The sequence below is a fragment of the Lathamus discolor genome, chromosome 1 (assembly GCF_037157495.1).
Source record: "Lathamus discolor isolate bLatDis1 chromosome 1, bLatDis1.hap1, whole genome shotgun sequence".
In the NCBI taxonomy this organism is placed as follows: domain Eukaryota; kingdom Metazoa; phylum Chordata; class Aves; order Psittaciformes; family Psittacidae; genus Lathamus; species Lathamus discolor.
Genome location: NC_088884.1, coordinates 98,665,421 through 98,685,494, shown reverse-complemented (window position 1 = coordinate 98,685,494; position 20,074 = coordinate 98,665,421). Strand labels below are relative to the sequence as shown.

At 45.8% G+C, this 20,074-nt stretch overlaps 1 protein-coding gene across 3 annotated transcripts in view; it reads left to right on the top strand.

Moving 5' to 3' along the window:
* Positions 1–6,978: 6,978 nt before the first annotated feature.
* The window catches only part of MAML3 (mastermind like transcriptional coactivator 3), a 252,127-nt gene continuing 239,031 nt past the window's right edge, over positions 6,979–20,074 (top strand). Inside the window, exons 1-2 of one of the 3 annotated variants that reach the window (XM_065687517.1) lie at positions 6,980–7,367; positions 7,444–8,660. In XM_065687517.1, the coding sequence (XP_065543589.1) occupies positions 8,229–8,660 (432 nt within the window). In that variant the 5' untranslated portion in view covers positions 6,980–7,367; positions 7,444–8,228. Of the gene's footprint in view, positions 8,661–20,074 lie in introns of all 3 variants that reach the window. The other 2 variants (XM_065687524.1, XM_065687508.1) reach the window with 2 other exon arrangements.

Below are 20,074 nucleotides of genomic sequence, written 5' to 3'. Positions count from 1 at the left end.
TTATGAAAAGTTAGGACCAGAAGGAACCTTAAGAAGTCGCCTAATAATCTATTACCCTGTTCCCTGGCAAAATCAGTTATATTTGTGTCCTTACTAACAAATTTGTCTATCCTACAGCTTTCAGCGATGAAGACTCAACAGCCTCCATAAGTAATCTATTTAAAGTCCACTATTCATACTGTGAGAAGGAATTTTTTTTCCCTGTCGAACTGGAATCTAATCAGCTGTTGTTTGCTGTAAACCATTAGTTAACAGCAAGCCTGAGCTATGATGGAGGCGTCCTAGATTTCTGATGAATGTTGTCTAGTAACTTTAGTGACTCTGTAAATAGCCTGCATGCAGGCTTGTTTTTTAACATAGCTAGTAGCTACTGGGGTTTGTACTTCGCTAAATGTGACCAAGCAGGAACAGAGATCTTTTCTGTATCTTTTTAGGGATTTTCATGTTATTTTAGTGTCTTATCTCTTTAGCATTTTCTGGCTTCAGGTAAACATTCCCTGAGCAGTACTTTCTAAACCCAGCATGTTGGACTTTGCTTCAGCAAAGGCTACTTGAAAGGTATGTCTACAGAAAAAAGTGGGACAAAAAGATTTCTTTTAAAGTATTACTGAAGGCCAGCATGCAATATTTTCTTTCTTCCCTTTAAGATCTGATTTCTGGTTTTGCCTGGAATTTAGTGAACTGTATGTGTTTAAGATGAAACATTTGAGCTGCCTTAAGGGGTGCCACTCAGTTTGTGTAAACTCTGCTTCTTGCAGATGATCACTAATTGCGTTCCTCATTTTCCAGATACCTACAGATTCAGCTGAAGTTGAGTGGGCTGCTCATGTACAACACAGTGTGCTCTAACTTGTTTAAGTCTTTTTAAAAATCAGCTCAAATGGGGCATTTTAGCAACACCTTTTAAGCTTAATTTCTTTGTTTCAGTTTCCAGTCTCTAACATGAGTAAGAGCACCGTCCCCTCACTTGCAATGAAACATGAAAATTAGATTATTGGTACATGTGAAACACTCAGAAGTAGTAGTGGTGGCTATTCTGAGAAAATGAATGTCTGTGAACAGGGATTGAATTAGTAAATAGACATGAGCTGATATGTAGAACAACAAGGGAAAAATGTATTAAATAGCTGCTCACTGGTGAGCACTGACAATTCTGTGTACAGAATGAAGCAAACATCCTGTGGAAAAATAGTGTGTAAGGGTGTATTTGAAGACTTCCATCATACTGTGGATTGCGCAAGGAAGCTGAGTAAAGATTGCACAGTGCTTTGATTTTGGTGGTTTTAAACTCATTGACTGCAAGACTTCAACCTCAGTGATGTACTTTTAACACAGGTTTGTAACTGTAGCCTATATACTTGTGTATTTGTTTATTGCAAACTAGCACTTTCAATGAAACGATGGTGTGTGCCAGCACATTTATAGGCATGGGGAGGAAAATACAGTATTTATCTTGAAGTCTGAACTTATACGTATCTTACAAAAAATTACCATTGTGGAAAATGATCCTTTATTTCTGTTTCCCTGTAATTTAAGACCTTATAAAAATGCTCTTGTTTGAATATTAAACTTGATGAGTTATGCCCAGGGCTGCAGAACAATCATCAGTCTCCTGTATGAAGGAGGATGAAAGATAGTTTTCAATGGGTTCAGTCTTTCTTCTGCTACAGAAAATTCAACGTTCACTCTGAAATTATTATAAGTGCCTGATATCAGAACACGAATTGTCTTGGAGAGGAAAAAAAACATCCTCAAGCTGCTTCCTCATCACCAGAGGTTGGCATTTGCTTTTATTGGTGAGGGATTTTTTGTTTGTTGACCTGTTAATTCAAGCTAAATGGAAGTAGGACAGTCTTTACTGAGAAGCAGTGAAGTTTAATTTAAGTTCCTTCATGCGTACTTCTAGCGCAAGCTGCAAGGAATCCCCAGAAGCATCTCCCTGGGATTTTTCGTGATTTCCTTCCTTTGTATTCTCTCCCCACCATTCCCCTGCCTCCTCCGTTACAACCCGGTTACTGTCTTGAGCACAGTGTGACAGATGAGGGCTTAGACAGAGGCTGTGCCCAAGTGACAATTTTACTTTCACCTCCTTCAAGCTTTCTGCTAGCTCTCTCCATAGGTATCTCCTACAGCTCTTAGCTCCAGAAACAGGTTTTTAAAATAACAGAAAGACATACTGTGGTCTATGGGGATTAATTATCTGAATTCTGCTTCCTAAACCAGGATGTATTTCAGTAACATTAATCCGGCAGGATAGTGAGTGGGTAACAATGCCAATTTATGCATTCACTCACTCCTTTTTTTTACGTACTGTAATCAGCACAGGAGAGAAGGAGTACACATTCTGTGTTCCTTCCCCATTTTAGTCCAGCCCTGATTCAGCAGACTACTTAGGTGTGTGTGTAGTTTGGTCCCTGTGCCAGTCCCACCTTGCTGAACTGGAGCTTTCAGTGCTGTTCACAACTGGAAAGATCTTGTACAAGTCCTGACTTAGATCCCCCATGTCCTGCAACTTGAAATGTGTAGAATCATAGAACCATAGAATAGTTAGGGTTGGAAAGGACCTCAAGATCATCTAGTTCCAACCCCCCCGCCATGGGCAGGGACACCTCACACTAAACCATCCCACCCAAGGCTTCGTCCAACCTGGCCTTGAACACTGCCAGGGATGGAGCACTCACAACCTCCCTGGGCAACCCATTCCAGTGCCTCACCACACTAACAGGAAAGAATTTCCTCCGTATATCCAATCTAAACTTCCCCTGTTTAAGTTTTAACCCATTACCCCTTGTCCTGTCACTACAGTCCCTGACAAAGAGTCCCTCCCCAGCATCCCTATAGGCCCCCTTCAGGTACTGGAAGGCTGCTATGAGGTCTCCATGCAGCCTTCTCTTCTCCAGGATGAACAGCCCCAACTTTCCCAGCCTATCTTCATACGGGAGGTGCTCCAGTAGGTGTGTAGTTTTAAGAGGGGATGTGGGGTTTTTTTGTATTTACATGTGGTGATTATTTCTGCAATGCCTTAAAGCCCTGACTTTTCCATTTTAATTGTCTTTCTGATTTTCTTTGTTGTTTCCCCTTCCTCCCTGTACCATTTTGTTCTTCTGTTCCTTTGCTGCCTTGACAAGTTTTTCCTCAACTATTTAGAGCAACTTCTTTAGCTCCAGACTCAGCTCATCCCTTGAAGAATTCCTGCAGCGCTGGATGTTCTGACAGCCATAGTTCATGGCCACCCAGCTGTCAAGAGAATTTTTGCCATGCTGTAGCTGGATTTCACAGATATATTCATGGAGGTTGTAGGGTTTTTTGTTTTCAGTCAGGGCTCAACTACATGGCTGACTACTCTCCAAATGACGTTATTACTGTATTCTTTTTTGACTATGGCTATATTAGACAGCATGTGCTTAAACAGCTTGTGGTAGTAACTGAGGGAGGTCTGATTTGCTCAGCACTGCATCTAAGAGAACCTTTGGCAGCAATCTTCCGAAACCCTTTTGTTGTGTAACTCTTTTGCTGCATGAGAAAGCTGCTTCTTGCAGACCCAAAAAGTGTCTGTTAGCTGGTTTTCAAAGAGATATTCAGCAAACACACTGCGTGGTTTACTCTAGGTTTAGCCTTCCAGCAGATGCCTGTGTCACTATGTCATCCATCAATTTAGACAAACCATTTAATTATAGGAGGAGCTTTCAGAAAGGTTTCTACCCAGGTGGCTACTCTGAAGGTTAATCTGTTGCCCAAAATGGTTTGAAAGTTGCTGTCACAACGACTGCAGTTTCCAACCTGCCTGGCAGCACCAGGACCTAGAGTGTGATTTCTAATAGGGTGGGATTCATATTTATCCTCATGGTGATATTTGGAATGTTGCCTACCTACGGGATAACCCCTAGCTCCGCTGACAAAATCGAAGTGGTTTCTGTGTATTGCTGTGCAAAGGCCTATTTTCTATATTATTTATGGAGCTCCTCCCACTAATACGACTCGCTAGAGGATCTGTAAGGCTGTGCTTGTTCTGAAACCACTATTGATTAATGCTGAGATGAAATATTTTTTTAGAAGCTGTCACTGGAACATGCTTAGGCTGCACTTGCTGTCAGCTTCACAGTCATGTTTCTGTGTCTTCCTCTAAATTCCTCTCCCAGCTGGGCTCTTTCATATCTTAGCATTAAAATAGATTCTTCCTAATTAGACAGATCTCTGTCATGATAATCATCTTGAGAACGTATGCTGTATTTTCATACTGCATATCTTTTCACAGAACAGGCCTTTACTTTGTAATTTTTCACAATCCTAACTCACTGAATAGATCCTTTACCAAGCAATCATCTCCTGCAAGTAGTAATTAGTGTCCTGTCAGCTGATAGTGGCAGGCATTGGTGTTCAACCACTGGCATCAGCAAGTTCATCTCACATCACTTTGAATTCTGAAATATTTGATTCTTTGGACATTCCAGTTGTGAAGAGAGTTTTACAAAGCTGATGTGCACAGGGGATAAAGAGCAAATATACACATTTGTGCATGCAAAGTAAATTACTATGTAAGAGGTGAGTGTGCGTAAGTCCATGGTTATAAATATAAGTGCATACATCTATCACGAGTGAGTTTGTGGCTGATTACAGAACAGAGTTGCTTGGCCAAGGTTGTGAACAACATCTCGTTTAATGACAATAATCAGTAGAACAACACTGAGATCTCTATTTTTGCACTGCCCAGTCTACAATCTGAGGGGTTTCCCCTCATTTTTACTTACTCAGATTCAGTGGCTTAGCACAAGCGTTGTCCTTCACAAAAACTGAATGTAAATAGTTCCCTAAATAGCTCATTTTGGCCTTAGTTTTCCAGAAGCTGGTAATTGTTCGAGTAAGTCTCCTTAAAATAAAACTGATTCCAAAATGAACCGTGAATCTTGTCTTCATGATGCTATTTCACAATTGCCATCCGATACTTGGCTTCAAAAGGAAACCCTCCTGTCAGATGAAAATTCTTAGTTAGCTCTTAAGATGACAGCTGTAAATAGCACAGCATGACTGACTTCTTAATGAAATGCTGATTCTACTGATTGGGTTTTGATATAGGGGATAGGGCTTATCTATAGGATAGGGTTCTGCTATAAAGTGATACAAGTATAACTACTGTTGCTGCTAAAATGAGTGGGCAAATAGATACGTATTTGCTTTGCTTTTTTTTAACCTCAGCCAATTAAAAAAAATAATCTTTTGATCAGAATAAACCATTTTCAGAATGCATCCAGATGTTTTATTAACAAAACTGGTGATGGATCTGTTTGCAAAACTTTTAACTGTAAGCAGCAGTTACTTCAGCACTTTGCTACTGAGATCATCCCCCCTCAGCTGGGCAGCCTGGCAGAACCAAGCAATATGGCTTGGAGAGGAAAAATCCCTACATTTTTAATAGGCTGGAGTAATTCTGTAACAATCCAGCATGCACTTAAAATTTAATACTGGGTTTGCTGCCAAAGTGATACACTGAAAGTTATGTTTGTGTGACTCCGCGTAGGTTGAAAAATGGCATTTATCCCAGTCGTAGGAAGACAACTTCTGTCGAGCACACCAGAGCACGGTCTGCAAAACCCCAGTGCTTTTACCTGTGTTTGTGGCTCTGTAGGTATAAAAAATGTTTCTAGCGGGGGAACTCAAAAAGTACTTTGAAGTTAGACCCAGTTCAGAGCTGTGCCCGTGTCTGGCCTACTGACACTTTCCATTCCAACTAAAACTCAAACAATAAAACCCCCAACCATATGAGGAATCACCCCCCACACACGCACCTTACCCACTCCCCCTTCAGTTCTTACATTCAATCTTTTCCTAGATGCTCCTGTACAGCCAAATAAATAACATCACTGTCTCGTGGAGTCAGACGGAGAATTATGGAAGAGCTTATACCACATTCCCTGGCTCCAAATTAACAGAGACCCCAAGATGATGCAGGATTTGCTGTTTCCCCTTGCTCTGAGGCTGCTTTTTAGCACAACTATAGTTCTGCCCTGTTCATTTTGTGATAAAGTAGTAACGGGTGGTCACTAACAACCTGAAGCAGTTGCACTTCAGTTCTCAAACTGATAGCAAAGTTTTAAGGAAAGGGGGGGGAAACATGCTCCTTAGTCCCAGCACAGGGAAGGTACTAGCTACTAATTTTATTTGTCCACTATTGTTTTCTGTCTCAACATAGTCAAGAATAGTTGCAATAGGGATGAAATTAACCTCAAATTTCATATTGCTGAGCACTTAAAGAAAACAAAAGACAGCTCTTTACCACTGAGAGTAGCTTAGAAATAGTATCCTATGCTAATCTGCAGTGGCAGAAATGATGGTTTAAATCGGATCTCATGACTAATGTATGAGTTCCCAATTTTCTAGATTTCCAGCTGCATGTTATAGAACAAGGGTGTCTCTCAGAGATGATTCTGGGTCACAGCGGTATGCTTAGTAGAAAAAGAAGAAAATAAAGAATTGGAAGTGCACATCGCCTGGTGCTAGTTAGAAAATCCCCATCAATTAAAACCGTGCGAGCAGCAGCTTTGTTTGCCAAAGGGTTCAGCACTCGCTTCCCGGGATGCTGTTCCTGATCCATGAATCACCCTCGCTCTGCACGGAGGCAGCCGCCGTCCGCCCGCTAGCTCGCTCTCTCGGAAAAACGTTCCTGCCCAACGTGTCATGTTTCGGCCGCTGTTTAAAATAGAAAGTTCAGCCCGGTCTCCGGGCGGCACCGGGCTCCCCGCTCCGCTCCCGCGCGTTATGCAACAGTTGACCCGGCAGGGAGACACCGGCACACGCTGGGCTCCGGGGGTCCCCCGCACCCTCCGGTACCGGGGCACGGGGCTCGCTCACCCGAGGCGCTGCCCCCCCCACCCCCCTTTAACCTTCTTCCCGCCCGGTATCCGCCGCTCCCCGCCGCAGCGCCGAGCCTCCGCCGCCGTGCTCGCACCGGCTGCCGGCCGCTGAGGCTGCCGCTCGCCCCGCTCGGCCTGGGGAGCCCCGGGGGCGGCAGGTGGCGGCCCGAGCCGAGCCGAGCCGTGCCGTGCCGTGCCGTGCCGTGCCGTGCCCGCAGGCGCCGGGCGTGAGCGGAGCGTGGGGCGCTGCGGGGGAAGCGCCATGTCCGCTCCTGCTGGGCGACGTCCGTGCCGGGTTTTGCACCTTGTCCCCGGGTCTGCCTCCCGGCCTGGAGGAGCTGCCGCTGCTGCTGGTGGTGGTGCTGCTGCGGTGTTTACTGAGCGCTCCTGTCCTGATATCACTCCGCTGGCATGGAGGAGGAGGAGGTGGAGGAGGAGAGCATTTGATCATTGTGATGGTGGCAGGAGGAGCAGCAGCAAGCAGAGCAGAGCAAAGCGTTAGGCTCTATCAGCTCGGCGGTTTGCAGAGACTTCACAGCTCTACTTTTTTTTTTTTTTCTTTCCTTCTTTTTTATTGTTTTTCCTTTCCTTCCAGCTCGGCCCGGATTGTCCATGTGTTTACTTCCCCCAGCCCGAGGATTTGCTCTTTAGGTTCCTGTTGAAATGCAACTCAGCAGCCAAAGTACTTTGCGAACACGGTGCGGCATAAACACCCAAACTTTTCTCTAGAAGGAAAAATACAATAAGAAAGCGGCTCGTCCTGTCTTTTGCTGCCAGGGAGTGCGAGTGAGTGTGTCCGTGTGTGCCTGTGCCTGGATGCGTGTGCGCGAACACGCGTGTGAGCGGCTGTGGATGTGGCTCTGTGTGTGTGTGCCGGCGGAGGGGCGCGCGTGTTGCTCTTTATCCATGGGGAGAGAAGGCTTTGGGCGAAACCTCCGGAAATCTCCCGGAATCTATTTGGAAATAATGGATTATAAAAAGGAAAAAGGAGGAAAGGAGGAGCTGGTCTGATATCTCCTGGAGTTTGCTACCCGAATTGCTGCTGAGTAGTTTGTTGTGCTGCTTTTTGTGTGTGTGTGTGTTCGTTGGTTGTGTTGCTGGTGATAACCTTTTAGCACCTTCTCTCTTTATTTCCCTCCTCCTTCTCTCTCTCTCCCCCCCCCCCCCCCCCCTTCTTTTTAATGTTTTGGAGCCTCTCGAGAGGGATTGGCTGGGGGGAAAGAGAAACATTTGCTTGGGATCGCTGTTTCCCTGATACATGCTGGTGCCCCCTCCCCCCCGGTTCTCTCAAAAGTATCCCATCAGGACCCCGGAGGAGACTGTGTGTGTGCCAAGGGTAGGGGAAAAACTTCTTCCAAAATAGTGTGCCCGGGGAAGAGGATGGGGGATTTTGCAGCCCCCGTTGCCGCCGCGAATGGCAGCAGTATCTGCATCAACAATAACCTGAACAGCAGCCTCGGCGGGGCCGGTGTCGGGGTCAGCAGCGCTCCCCACGGCCCTCCTGCCGCTGCTCCCAGTAACAATAACGCGAACGGCGGCGTCCCCAAGCACAGCACGGTGGTGGAGCGGCTGAGGCAGCGCATCGAGGGCTGCCGGCGGCACCATGTCAACTGCGAGAGCAGGTACCAGCAAGCCCAGGCGGAGCAGCTGGAGCTGGAGCGCAGGGACACCGTGAGCCTCTACCAGCGGACCCTGGAGCAGAGAGCCAAGAAAACCGGCACCGGCGGCAGCAAGCAGCAGCAGCAGCAGAGCAAACAGCAGCAAGATGCCGAGCCAGCCACGGCGGAGCAGAGGAACCACACTCTGATCATGGTAAGGGGATGCGGCCCGGGGGGCGGCTGTCCGCTCTGCGGTGAGCTGTAGATGGACCCCGGTTTCCCGGAGGGGGGCACCGGTGCCCGGCTCAACTTCAGCGGCGGCCGGGCTGGGTGAGCGGGGGGCTCGGGCGGCTCCGCAACTTCTCACGGCAGGGGCGGGGGGAGCGGACAAACTTTTTTCCCCCGTCTCTCTCGGAAGGGAAGAGCTGCCCAGGGGGAAGGAGAAGGAGAAGGAGCGGCGCCGGGTGCGCGCCGCGGGCTGTCGGCAGCCCACGGACGGGTTGTGTGTGTGGTTCACGACGGCTTTTCCGCGCGGGGGGCGGGCGGGCGGGCTGTGCTGGCAGCCCCCCCCCCCCCCTAAATCCCGCGGCGGAGGGAGGTGGAAGCCGGCTCCTCGGGCCGGGGTGCCGGCAGGAGGGTGAGAAAAGTTGGGCAGTTCTCTGGGCCGGGCTGGCCCACGCGAGCGGCAGCCCCAGCTGAATCGCTTCCTAAACTTTCCGTGGGTTTTAAGGCTCTGGGCGAGGAGCGGAGGGGGGGAAGGGGGCGGGGGCTGAGCCGGCTGGAGCGTAGCGGCAAGTAGGAAGCGGAGTTTCCCACTCCCAGGCTGCACCGAGGATGCATAATCAGAGGAGGTGCGGGGGGAGCCGGGCCCCGTGCTTCTCTGGGGCCGTGGTTAGAGCAGGTCACGGCCGCTTAGCGGGGGCTAGCAGGAGAAAAGCGTGTGTGTTTGTGTGTGTCCCGGCGTGTCCCCGCGCCCCGGGCCGTGCTGCGGGTTCCCGGTGCTGGGGGGTGGGCACCGGGCAGCCGGGTCTTCGCCGTCTGCCGGGCGCACAATGGGCGGTGGGGAGGAGGGATGGAGGGAGGGGAGGTGCGACGGCAGCGTGTGGTTTACAAGCCCCGCACGTCCCTCCCTCCCTCCCTCCCTCCCGCTGCGCGGCTGTGCGGGAGGGTCCTGCAGGGCGGCAGCTGCCGCCGGGCCCCGGGGGGGCGGTCACCGTGACAAAGCGGCGGGGAGGCGGCCGTCCCGGCGGCGGCTCTTCCCCTCGCCACCCCCCCGTGCGTGGAAGAAGGGAGCACTATGTTTATCTTGAGCCGCGCTGGGCCCGTCGTCCCCCGGCCGCCGTGCCGGCTCGGTGCCCGCCGGCTCCTCCCCTGCGCGGCGCCGCGCAGTCCCGCGGCAGCGGCACCCTTCCCTCAGCCCCTCAGCGTGCTACAGGGAGCTTTGTCTGCCCCCGGGGCGAGGGGATGGGGGTTCCTTCGCCGGCGGCAAACAAAAGCTGAGCGCAGCCCCCCCGCCGGCGGGCAGCCCCCGGTACCGCTCCCGGGGAGGACGGCCGGAGCGGGGGGCGGGCCGCCTCCTCCCTCGGGGCGGGGAGCCGGGCAGGGCCCGCGGCGGCGGCGAAAGGAGGGAGAGAGAGGGAGGGAGCGGTGGCTGGAGCCACACAAAGCGGGGGGGGGGGGGGGGTGTCTGTGTGTGTGTGTGCGCGCTTTGCAAACAGGAAGCAGAAAAACCTCACTGACATCTGGTTGCTTTCCTGGCGTTAGCAGCGAGGCACAACCATGTTTCTCTGCCTTTCCGCAGGACTTTTGAACGCACGGTTACCGCGGTGCCCGTCGCACCGCAGCGCGTTGCCTTGGCTCGGTAACTAGTCAAACTCCACGAGCAGGGACTATCTTTCGTCAGCCAAACGGTCTTCAGATCCCTTTCCACCTCTCATGTCATTTCCACAAGATACAGGAAAGGGGCTGGAGGCTCAGGAGACCTCAGGATTACTTGGCTCCAGGGAAGTGTTGTGATGCACTGTGTACACATCCGTCTTCAGAACAGCTCCTTGAGCCATTGCTAGCTGTGGGTTGTCCTTTCCCCTTCTTTCCAAACCTTATCCTGAAGCATTAAAGGCCAGGGGTTTTAGTGAAGTAGCTCATTTTTTATAAGAGCAAGTAGGGGTAGGACAAGGGGGGGATGCCTTTAAACGGAAAGAGGGGAGATCTAGATTAGATATTAGAAAGCTCTTCATTAAGAGGGTGGTGAGGCACTGGCACAGGGTGCCCAGAGGAGCTATGGCTGCCCCATCCCTGCCAGGTTGGACAGGGCTTTGAGCATCCTGGTCTCGTGGATGGTGTCCCTGACCATGGCACGCGGTCGGAACTGGATGGTCCCTTCAACCCAAACCATTCTGTGATTTGTTGACCTTCCCTTGAAGATCCAGGACAGAGACACACTGCCCTACTATAATGTGAAAGTTGTGGAAACAAAGTAACAAAAGGAGGAAATGCGCTTACAGCTCTTACTATTATTAATTTGATTCAGGTTGGGACACTCCAGGAGCTAGGAGTAGCCACCCTAAAGGATAGTGTGCTGTGAAATTCACCCTAACTGAATCTGTGTGCTTCGGTCTCCGTGCTGTTTAAATGTACTCGATGTGCACTATGCTGCTTCTCTTGAAAAGAGACGTTCTAGTATCTCCTAAAAACCTGACCCATTTCCATCAACCTGTTTTTTTTTTTTTAAAGAATGTGTACACAAGTGTTGTAAAAAAAAATCAGAAACATTATCTGCTTTGTTTCACTCATAGAGTGATAATTATGATTTTTGTCTCATGTTGCAAACATTAGAGAGCATTCATGTGTACGTGAAAGTAATATTCAAAACCTGAGAAATTGCTTCTTTTAAAGCAACTGAAAAATATTTTCTTTAAGACATTTATGCTTTTTGAGTACAAAAAGAAGAAGCTTTTTCATTTCTGGCCATCATAGAAGCTTGGTGAGTTTTGATGTTTATGTGCATCATGATTTTTATTTGCCAAAACAGTTCAAATTCATTTAACACTTTCTTTTGACATGAGAAAATGGTGAACTACATTTTGGGGGTTTCTTCCTTTATTCCCTGGTAAACTCCAGCTGAGAGGCTTATAGTGGAACAATCATTTGGGTCTGCTACTGCTTAACTCTTCACACACAATCATTATTGAATTCTTCCCTCAGATTATTAAACCGCACAATTTGAGAATGAAGCAGTCAGGCTTCAATGACAACAAATACAATGTGGATCACAAGAAATGCTGTTTCTAATTCTTTTTTCATCAGGGCAAAACAAAGGGAAGTATGTTCAGTGTGTGTGTCTTTCTCCAAACTGAGAGATGCTGGGAAGGGAGGGGGACGTGTACTAGGTTGGGACAGCAAACCCTCCTAGCAGCCAGTGCTGACACATGCGCTGAGGTACCCTTCAGCAGGCTGGGTAAAAGCCGTCTCTAGAAGATGAGTATCTGAAGACACACACTCTGATTTTCTTCATGTGGTGGAGTACAAGCTCTCTGGTCTGTGCCATGCTCCTTGTCACCACCCCCACAGTTTACACCCTCGCTCCCTGAGTTCATGAAAGGGATTATGCACTTTCCACTGTTGAGGGCTCTATGTCAACTGACAGGCAGTCATCAATGGGAGCCTTTTTTCAAGAAGCAATGTAGGAGCAGAGGCTTGGCTGTGTTTCATGAATTGCTGATCTACTCTGAATCTGTCTTGTTATAGACCAAGTTTTCACTTGCTGAAGTTTGGAATATCTGGATTTATAGCTCTTTCAACCTGTTCTACTTGAGGAGAACAGGGGCTTTCAGAACTAGTTTGCTCCCATACTGTCATGCACAAAAGTTAATATATTGTTTATAAATACGTGGGAGGACCTTTTTCCCCAGCCCCAGTTCAACCTGGCAAAAGTCAAACTTGTTTTCTGCGCCTTTGTGTTGGATTATTTACAATGCTGGACCAGCTTGGTTTTCAAAGGAGGTATTAGGAAAATATGCAGCCCATCCAAAACTTTGCTGCTCATCTTCGGGATGCTTGCAGGAAATATCAGCACATTATGTCAGTTCTTTGGTTCTTTGTGCGCTAATCTGCTTTCTTGTTTCCTCCTTTCAGTCTAAGAGTCTTCTGGCTCTGCATCCATGTTACTGTGTGTAGTTCATATATTGTGTGTATATACTCATATGCGTTTTATATATAAAGTAGTTAATGTATATTTAGAATGCAATAGATAGCTGAGTATATAATAGGCAAATATATAATAAACATTGCAAGTTATGTCACCTGTGTTTCTTATCCATGACACCACTGTTCATTTTTCGTTGGGTTTTTTTCTGGTCCAGTGAAGCACTACATCTGTAATTACCATACTGACCTTCTAATGCACACTTATTTGGTCTTAGCAAATAAATATTGCTCGGATACCATGAGGTACAAGGGGGCTGGAGCTCCTTTTAGCTCCTTTTTTGCTGTTTCAAAAGTTCTTCAGGACTTTTCTTATTTATCGTCTTTATTGGTTTGATAGCTACTGTCATAGTGACCATTTCTAACCTTAAAACCAGTCCTTGGGAAATGGAGTTTTAAACACCATAAACATCAAATGTTATTTAGCTCTCAGAAATTAGTGACGGAAGTGAAATGACCTATTAGATCATCTTTTTTCTTCCCCTGCCAAAGCGTACTATGCCAATTCCAAATTAGTTTAAACTTACAGAAAACACGGCTGGCAAATAGAGTATTTTCCAATACTGCTTTTTAACTACTCCAGGCTAATGCACTGCCTCATGGAAGATATCGATCACATCGCCCTTCTACCTGAGGGAAGGGAAGTGTGCAGGCTAGTCCTCACAGCTTGCTTTGTGTAGCGACAGAATGACACCTTCGGATTTATAGAAAGCTGGTTATATCTCTTCCTTGTTGGCAGATATTCCACCTTTCTCCCCCAGGCTCTCCTATTTTGTTGAAAAAGGTACCCAGAGTGAGAAGTGTAACATCTGAGTTGGTCTTAGTGCTTCCTGGATAGTGTGGGTAATAGAATTGAATGCTGAAGAATGCTGGCAGTCTTGTGAGTAGATTTTTAAAGTTTAACACCTGCTGTATTTAATATGGGCATGTGTGTATGTTCATAAACTTGTATGCATTTCTTGTGTTCTTTCTAGTGCAATATGGCTGTTTAACTTAGGTTGCAGGTGCTCAGAAGTTGATCAGTTGCACTATAGGAAATATCTATTTCTCTAGCATTGCAAAGATGAGACAGAGAGACGGTTTTTCAGGTGTTTCTTTTCCACAAGAGGTCAAATACTGTAGCCCTTACTCATGCCTGATGACTAAGTAGGATTAAGCATCTCTTCAGTTAATAAGCTGTCTGATCTTGCTCACACTGGGGCAAAGTCTGTAGTAAATGCAAAACTGGGATGATACCAAAATTAAATCCCAGGCCAGCAATGCTCCTTCCCTTTCATATGCATTATCATATTCATCGTGTAACCCCTTTTATTTTGCTCTTCCTATAAGGGTGTATCTCTGTGTCTCTCTTATTCCACAGCCTCTCCCATTTTTCTTCTTTCCATACTAGCTCACGCTTGGTGCTCCTGTGTGATTAGTGTCCTTTAGGACAAGGAGTTTTTGTGTTGACCTCTTTTTGCAGCTTGTCTTTTTGCAGCACAATAGGTTTCAGTTTAGCAAACTGAAAGGAATGGAGAGACTCTTCACTTCAAGCGCTTCTAGCCTCTAATGACCTTTATATGCTCTGATAGAAAGTGTGCCCCTTTACAAGATAGTCAGTGGTTATTATAAGCCGTAGCCAGAGCAGGGCAAGTTGGGCTTGTTCAGCCTGGAAAAGAGAAAGCTGCAAGGAGACCTTAAAGCAGCTTCCAGTGCCTTCAAGGGCCAACAAGAAAGCTGGAGAGGGATTTTTTACAAGGGCAGATAGAGATAGGACAAGGGGGAATGGCTTTAACCTGAAGAGAGGGGAGATTTAGATTAGATATTAGGAAGAAGTCTTTATTGGGAGGGTGGTGAGGCCCTGGCACAGGCTGCCCAGAGAAGCTGTGGCTGCCCCATTCCTGGCCGTGTTCAAGGCCAGGCTGGACGGTTCTTGGAGCAACCTGGTCTAGTGGAAGGTGTCCCTGCCTGTGGCAAGGGGTTGGAACTAGATGAGCCTTAAGGTCCCTTCCAACCCAAACCATCCTAAGTTTCTGTGATTCTATTTTGACATAGGGTAGCCAGTCATAGTGAAAACTGAGCTCCAGGTTGACCAAATAGCATGTGTTGAAATTCCTGCAGTGAAGTTTTAGGCACTACTGTCAAGTTCAGGAAGAACAACTTTGGCTGGAATGTGTTCAAAATTCATTCTGCTAGCACAGAGCCAAAACCATTAACGTGTGATTGTGTTAAGACAATTGGTTGCATTTAGGTTAACCTTAATTTACAGTAGTTTGACCTAAAGCTTAAGGCTTCACAAGTGGCTTAAGCTGGTGTGGACCTGAGCTGCCACCACTGAGGAAGTCTTGTCTTTCCCGCTCTTGTCAATGCCCATATATTCTTGCTGCCTCCCTTTGCTAATACTAGCCCTTAGTTCACCAAGCAGGTGAGGACAGACACATTTCTTTCTTTTCCTCTTCTGGGTTGGTTTTCAGCTGGATCGGATCCATGATTCATTTGACTGTCCCTCCCTTGGGCAGCATAGTCTTACAACACCTTAATCCTCTTGTGAAACTTCCCCCTTATCCCAGGATAAACATCTGGGAACTAACAGTTAAAACATGCTCACCTGGTAGCATACATTTTACCTGAGCACCTGGTGTCAGTGCACATGGTTCTGTTCCTGACTGCAGAAACAGGGGAATCTGTAAGTAACAAAGGAGTCAGAGTTTGTTTTTACTCAATCACTTGCATGTATATAACATTTGTTTGCATATTATTTCAATATGTATCGTTCATATTGCTGTGCTTGGATTAGCAGAGGTTTAAGGACAGGTCTGACAGCCAGGATCTGCAGACTGGAATCCTTCGAGTGCATTGTTTTATGAATTGAAACGTGAGGTACAACCTCTGGCTGAAGCTACAAACCTGTAATCAGTTTTCCAGTCTGGATCTCACAGACTGTTCAGATAAGCAATGTACCAATGTACTTGTACATTCAGTGGGAATCTGGGGGGGCTTAGCACTTTGAAGTGTTTGGTTTCCTAGTTTGTACAGGATGGTGAATCACAAAATCATATAACTGACTACTCTTTTGCTTCCCCCCCTCACACACTTCAGTTTCACAATGCTTGTAGCTCAAAAGTCAGCATCGACTGCTCCTGTTTACTTTTTCAATACTTGAAACCCAGCTTCATCGGGGTTATGAGAAAAAGTCTTTTTAAACTTGCAGTAGTTAATAAGAGAGCGGCTGCTGAAATTTAGTGCTCACAGGAAGGGGCTGAGCAGCCTTCTTTCAAGACTTCCCTCTTTCATATTGATTTGATTTGCTACCGCAATCCATTAACATTGGGGAGGAGATAAACTTTAAGCTTTAGTTGACCTGAGAGAAGTGTGTCCACCCACAGGAACTTTGCATTTTCTGTAGCTCTGTGTAACTTCTAAGGCTGCAGTGCTGCTGGTACCAAAAATAATTTATTGCAGCTTGCTTGCTGCTAGTTCTGCACAACCACAGCACACAGGGAGCAGAGAAGAGGTCTGAATCTATGACTTTCAGAATAACTAAGCTAATAAGCAGAAACACTTAACAGCTCAAGGATTTTCTTTCCCATATTTGTTTTTTTTTATTGAGGCCGCTTTCTGTAAAGTTTTCATGTAGGGCTCTGTAATGTTCCATATGGTTCTCACCAACTGAAGCTTGCTGGGGCTGCATTTTAACTGTTTGAAGGTGGGGCTGTTGGGCTGTGCCTGTTCACCTCCGCCCTTCACACTTCAGGCTCCTCCCTACATTGCTTTAACTATGTGCCATACAGGACCATTTTGGGTTTAATAAACCAATTCAACTTAATCTTCCTCCGGTTTTAGAGTCAGAGGAGCAGCTTTAGCAGCTGCTAAGTTCAAGTGCTGCAGGGAAGGTGTAGCTTTTCTGCACCCACTTTATGCTGCTTGTGAAAGTCTCGGGCGTGTTCAAAAAGTCCTTGGATATTGTGTACATAGGAAAAGAGCATAGAATTGGTCCTTAACCTTGCTCTGACCCTCAATGTTATCACAACAAGAAGCCAATATGCCTATGGATGTGTGTTTGTATAAACCAGTACATACACAAGGGGGTTTTAAACACCACTACATGACAAAGTAAAAGTATTTGTGATCACTTTTGATGGTGAAAGAGGATGGATAGTCTGATAAGTTTATGAACAACTTACATGCACCCATTTTCTGTATTTTCACTCTCTTTCCTTTAGCTCATTTAACCCACTGTGTGGTTTTGGCACTTCTTCACTGTGCTCAATCTAAAGGAGGAAGTGAGGTGGTTATGGCAGATGAGATGCTGGAATAGTTCTGGAAAGTATTAGAGTGTTTTATTCATGTAAGATGTTTCCTTACATCAAGGAAGATAGACCAGCACTTCGCCAAAAGAGAAATTGTAGCATTTCCTACCACTTCTGTTGATGTAGAATATTGTGGTTACAGATTCTGTAGTATTTGAGAAAGTGACTTTAAAATGTGACTGCCTTAGCGGGTGGTAGGGTAGTTGTCTTTAGACTGCTAAAAAGATTGTTGTGTTTCAGCTGTGACTTTTGCCGCTGTTCATTTTTGTCTCAGAGGCTGGTGGCTGTTGTTCTGATTTCTCGGATTTGCATTCCAGTGCATAACTGACGTGGCACAAGGAAAACTGCCACTGATGTTAAATAACCGATTTTTAATGATATTTTTGGCAAGTGGTGTTTCCGTTCAACTATACATCTATTTAGTTGTCATTGAGGCAGGTAATGTAGCTTTGAAGACTTCAGTGGCCTCATACAGAAGATAGTGGAATTCTGTAACTGAACGGTGGCCACGTTGTTTGAGCTCCAAATTGGCTGAAGCGTTCTGGCATATAGTCCACAGCTGGGTACGAAGTAATGGTTCAAAGTAATCTGAAGGTCCTTCTCTTACAGCACATTTCTGGGCTGAGCTTGCAGTCTTTGCATTCCAGTCACAGTGGAGGTGCTGTGCTGAGGTTGCATCGCTATCTCTTTTTCTAATTTGTGCTAACTACTTTGTAGACCAAAAGATTGTTTAAGGGCTGGATTGCTGCAGGTTTGACTATTCACCTGAGAGAATTCAGCTTTACTTGCTTTCACCCAGGGGAGCTGACTGGGGCTTCTTTTTTCTGACCCGTTTTAATACATATTCCACGTCATGCAAACCAAATGAACAAAAAAGCCATTTATTTTCTCTCCTTCATTTAATTTGCAACAAAACAAACAAAAAACCTTTTATGTTCATAGTAGGGTTTCCTGCCCTTCTCAGTAACATTTTTGTCGTGGGGAATGCCAGCAGTGGGTAGGGATAATGGAGATTTGTGAATGCAGAATAGCAAAACAAAATTGATTTTTGACTTAGTGTCATTAAAAGCTTCACCTCTCCCTCACCTATGACTGTGATGAAGTGTATGGCAGTCTAGTTACAGCCAGAGAGGGATTCTGGGAACTTGGCACAGACCATCTCTCTTTATAGTTGCTATAGATATTTGAATACAAGAAATGTGGTATTTTGTGTTTTTTGTTTTGCGTCAAAATACCAAATATCTTGAAAAAGTGATTCCTCAGGAACATCAAACTTGCCTGTTACTCTCTTTTTCCTGTAAAATTGTGTGCTACTTAAAGTCAGTGTAAACACATTATGTTTACTTGTCTGTTAAGTAGTTTATCCAAATGAAATATCTGTGTTCTCCTGGCACACTGCATACAATAGAATAACTTTATTATGCAGGTACTGAAAACATTCCAGGCTCTGGAGAGCCCAGCTTGTTGACCTCTTTCTGGTTTCTTCACATGTTACTGCGTTAGCGTTCGTTAGAGGAGTCAACTGAAGCAAGTTAAGGATTTGCTGCCATTAAAAGGGGTGGTCTCCCGCTTTCCGTACTGTAGTCCTGTACTGGTGCTGGTATGATGAGCTCATCTGCAATACTGAACTAGTGAGAAAACTACCTGTCTAGGGGAAAAACAGTGTTTATTTTTTCATGGAAGGTGGAACTGTACAACATGGTACTGGGGAAGAGGGGACAGAAGAACGGGGAGGCAGAAGATAGCAGGTCAGCCAGGCTGTGGAGTAAGCTCTGCCTACACCCTGGGATTCTGCCTTTGTTCTCTGCCAGCTCTCTGGTCAGCCAGCTTCCAGTTAAATTTAAAGTCTAGTAGCTGTGGTGCATTGCTGGAGTTAATTTGGGAGTGAAATACCCAAGCAGTTTATAGAGCACCAGACAGCATTACTGGAAGTGTCTTTGGGAATACTGATGCAGATACTTGTAAGGATGAGGTGATGATACAAATGTAAAGAGGGCTGAGGAGAATATCTTTTCACCCCAGTCTAGACCAGGGGAGGTGTTGTGCTGGCAGCAGTGTAGGCTTGTATCAGGTAGGTGACCGCTGCTCTTCCTGAGGGGGGGGAATTGCTTGTATTCGTATTTCTTTTGTTTCCAAATTTCCTTCTGAAAATTGATAAATTCATTTATGTCTCTGATAAAACCAGGAAAAACATGACTTTGTTTGATCTTTACAGTATGGTAATCACTTTTTTCAGGCTACTCAGATATTTTAATTGCATGTAGGTAAAATTATTACGAATGGCCCATGTAAAAGCCATGCATGGAATGGATACTTTGACTTACATAGTGCTCTTTACAAGTAATATTGAGTGACCTGCTGTGTCCAAAATAAAGGCACTTGCATGGAGTTTTATTTTTCCTTCTATCTGAATCCAGCTCTGGCCAATATGAGAATAATTTTTATTCAAGTAGTCTGGGGGAGAGGGGAGGATCACAGATGGAGCAACTTCTGCCAAGTTTGCTTTGTAATGTGAGGATTAGTGAAGCTGGTGTAAGTTACAAATCTCTGAATGGATTTTTTGCGAAATTGAACTCCAAATGCTGATTAGCACATGTGATTTAAGTTAATGACGGGCGGTTCGGTGGGGGTTTTTTGCTTGTTTGTTTTTCCCCCTTTCTCAGATGTCTTATTGTGGAATTAGCTCACTTGTTAGAATCCAACCTGTTAGCACAACAGGTAAACAACAGTATTAGCAATAGTGGTATTTCTAACACAGTGTGTTCCATATGTCAAGTTTCACTAGTGGTTATTGAGAAGACATTGCTTCTGGTTTCAAAATAACTTCCCAGATCTGTGATTTATACGTTGTGGATAGTGCACACATGGTGAGCATATGTTTTAGAGTCACATCAAGAGCTTATCAGAACAGATTTGGACTGGATAGTTTCCCCATAAAGGTAATGGCAAAAGCAAACTGGGCTGGTCTCCTCAAATATCAACAGAATATCAGATTTTAACCGAAGTACTTCAGTCATACACACAGAGCTCTGTAAAGAAACATAGCATTAAAAAATATGTAAAATATTTCATATTGAAGATGCATTTTTTACAAATATATAGGTCTTACATATTTTAAAATTCAATATTTAAGCTG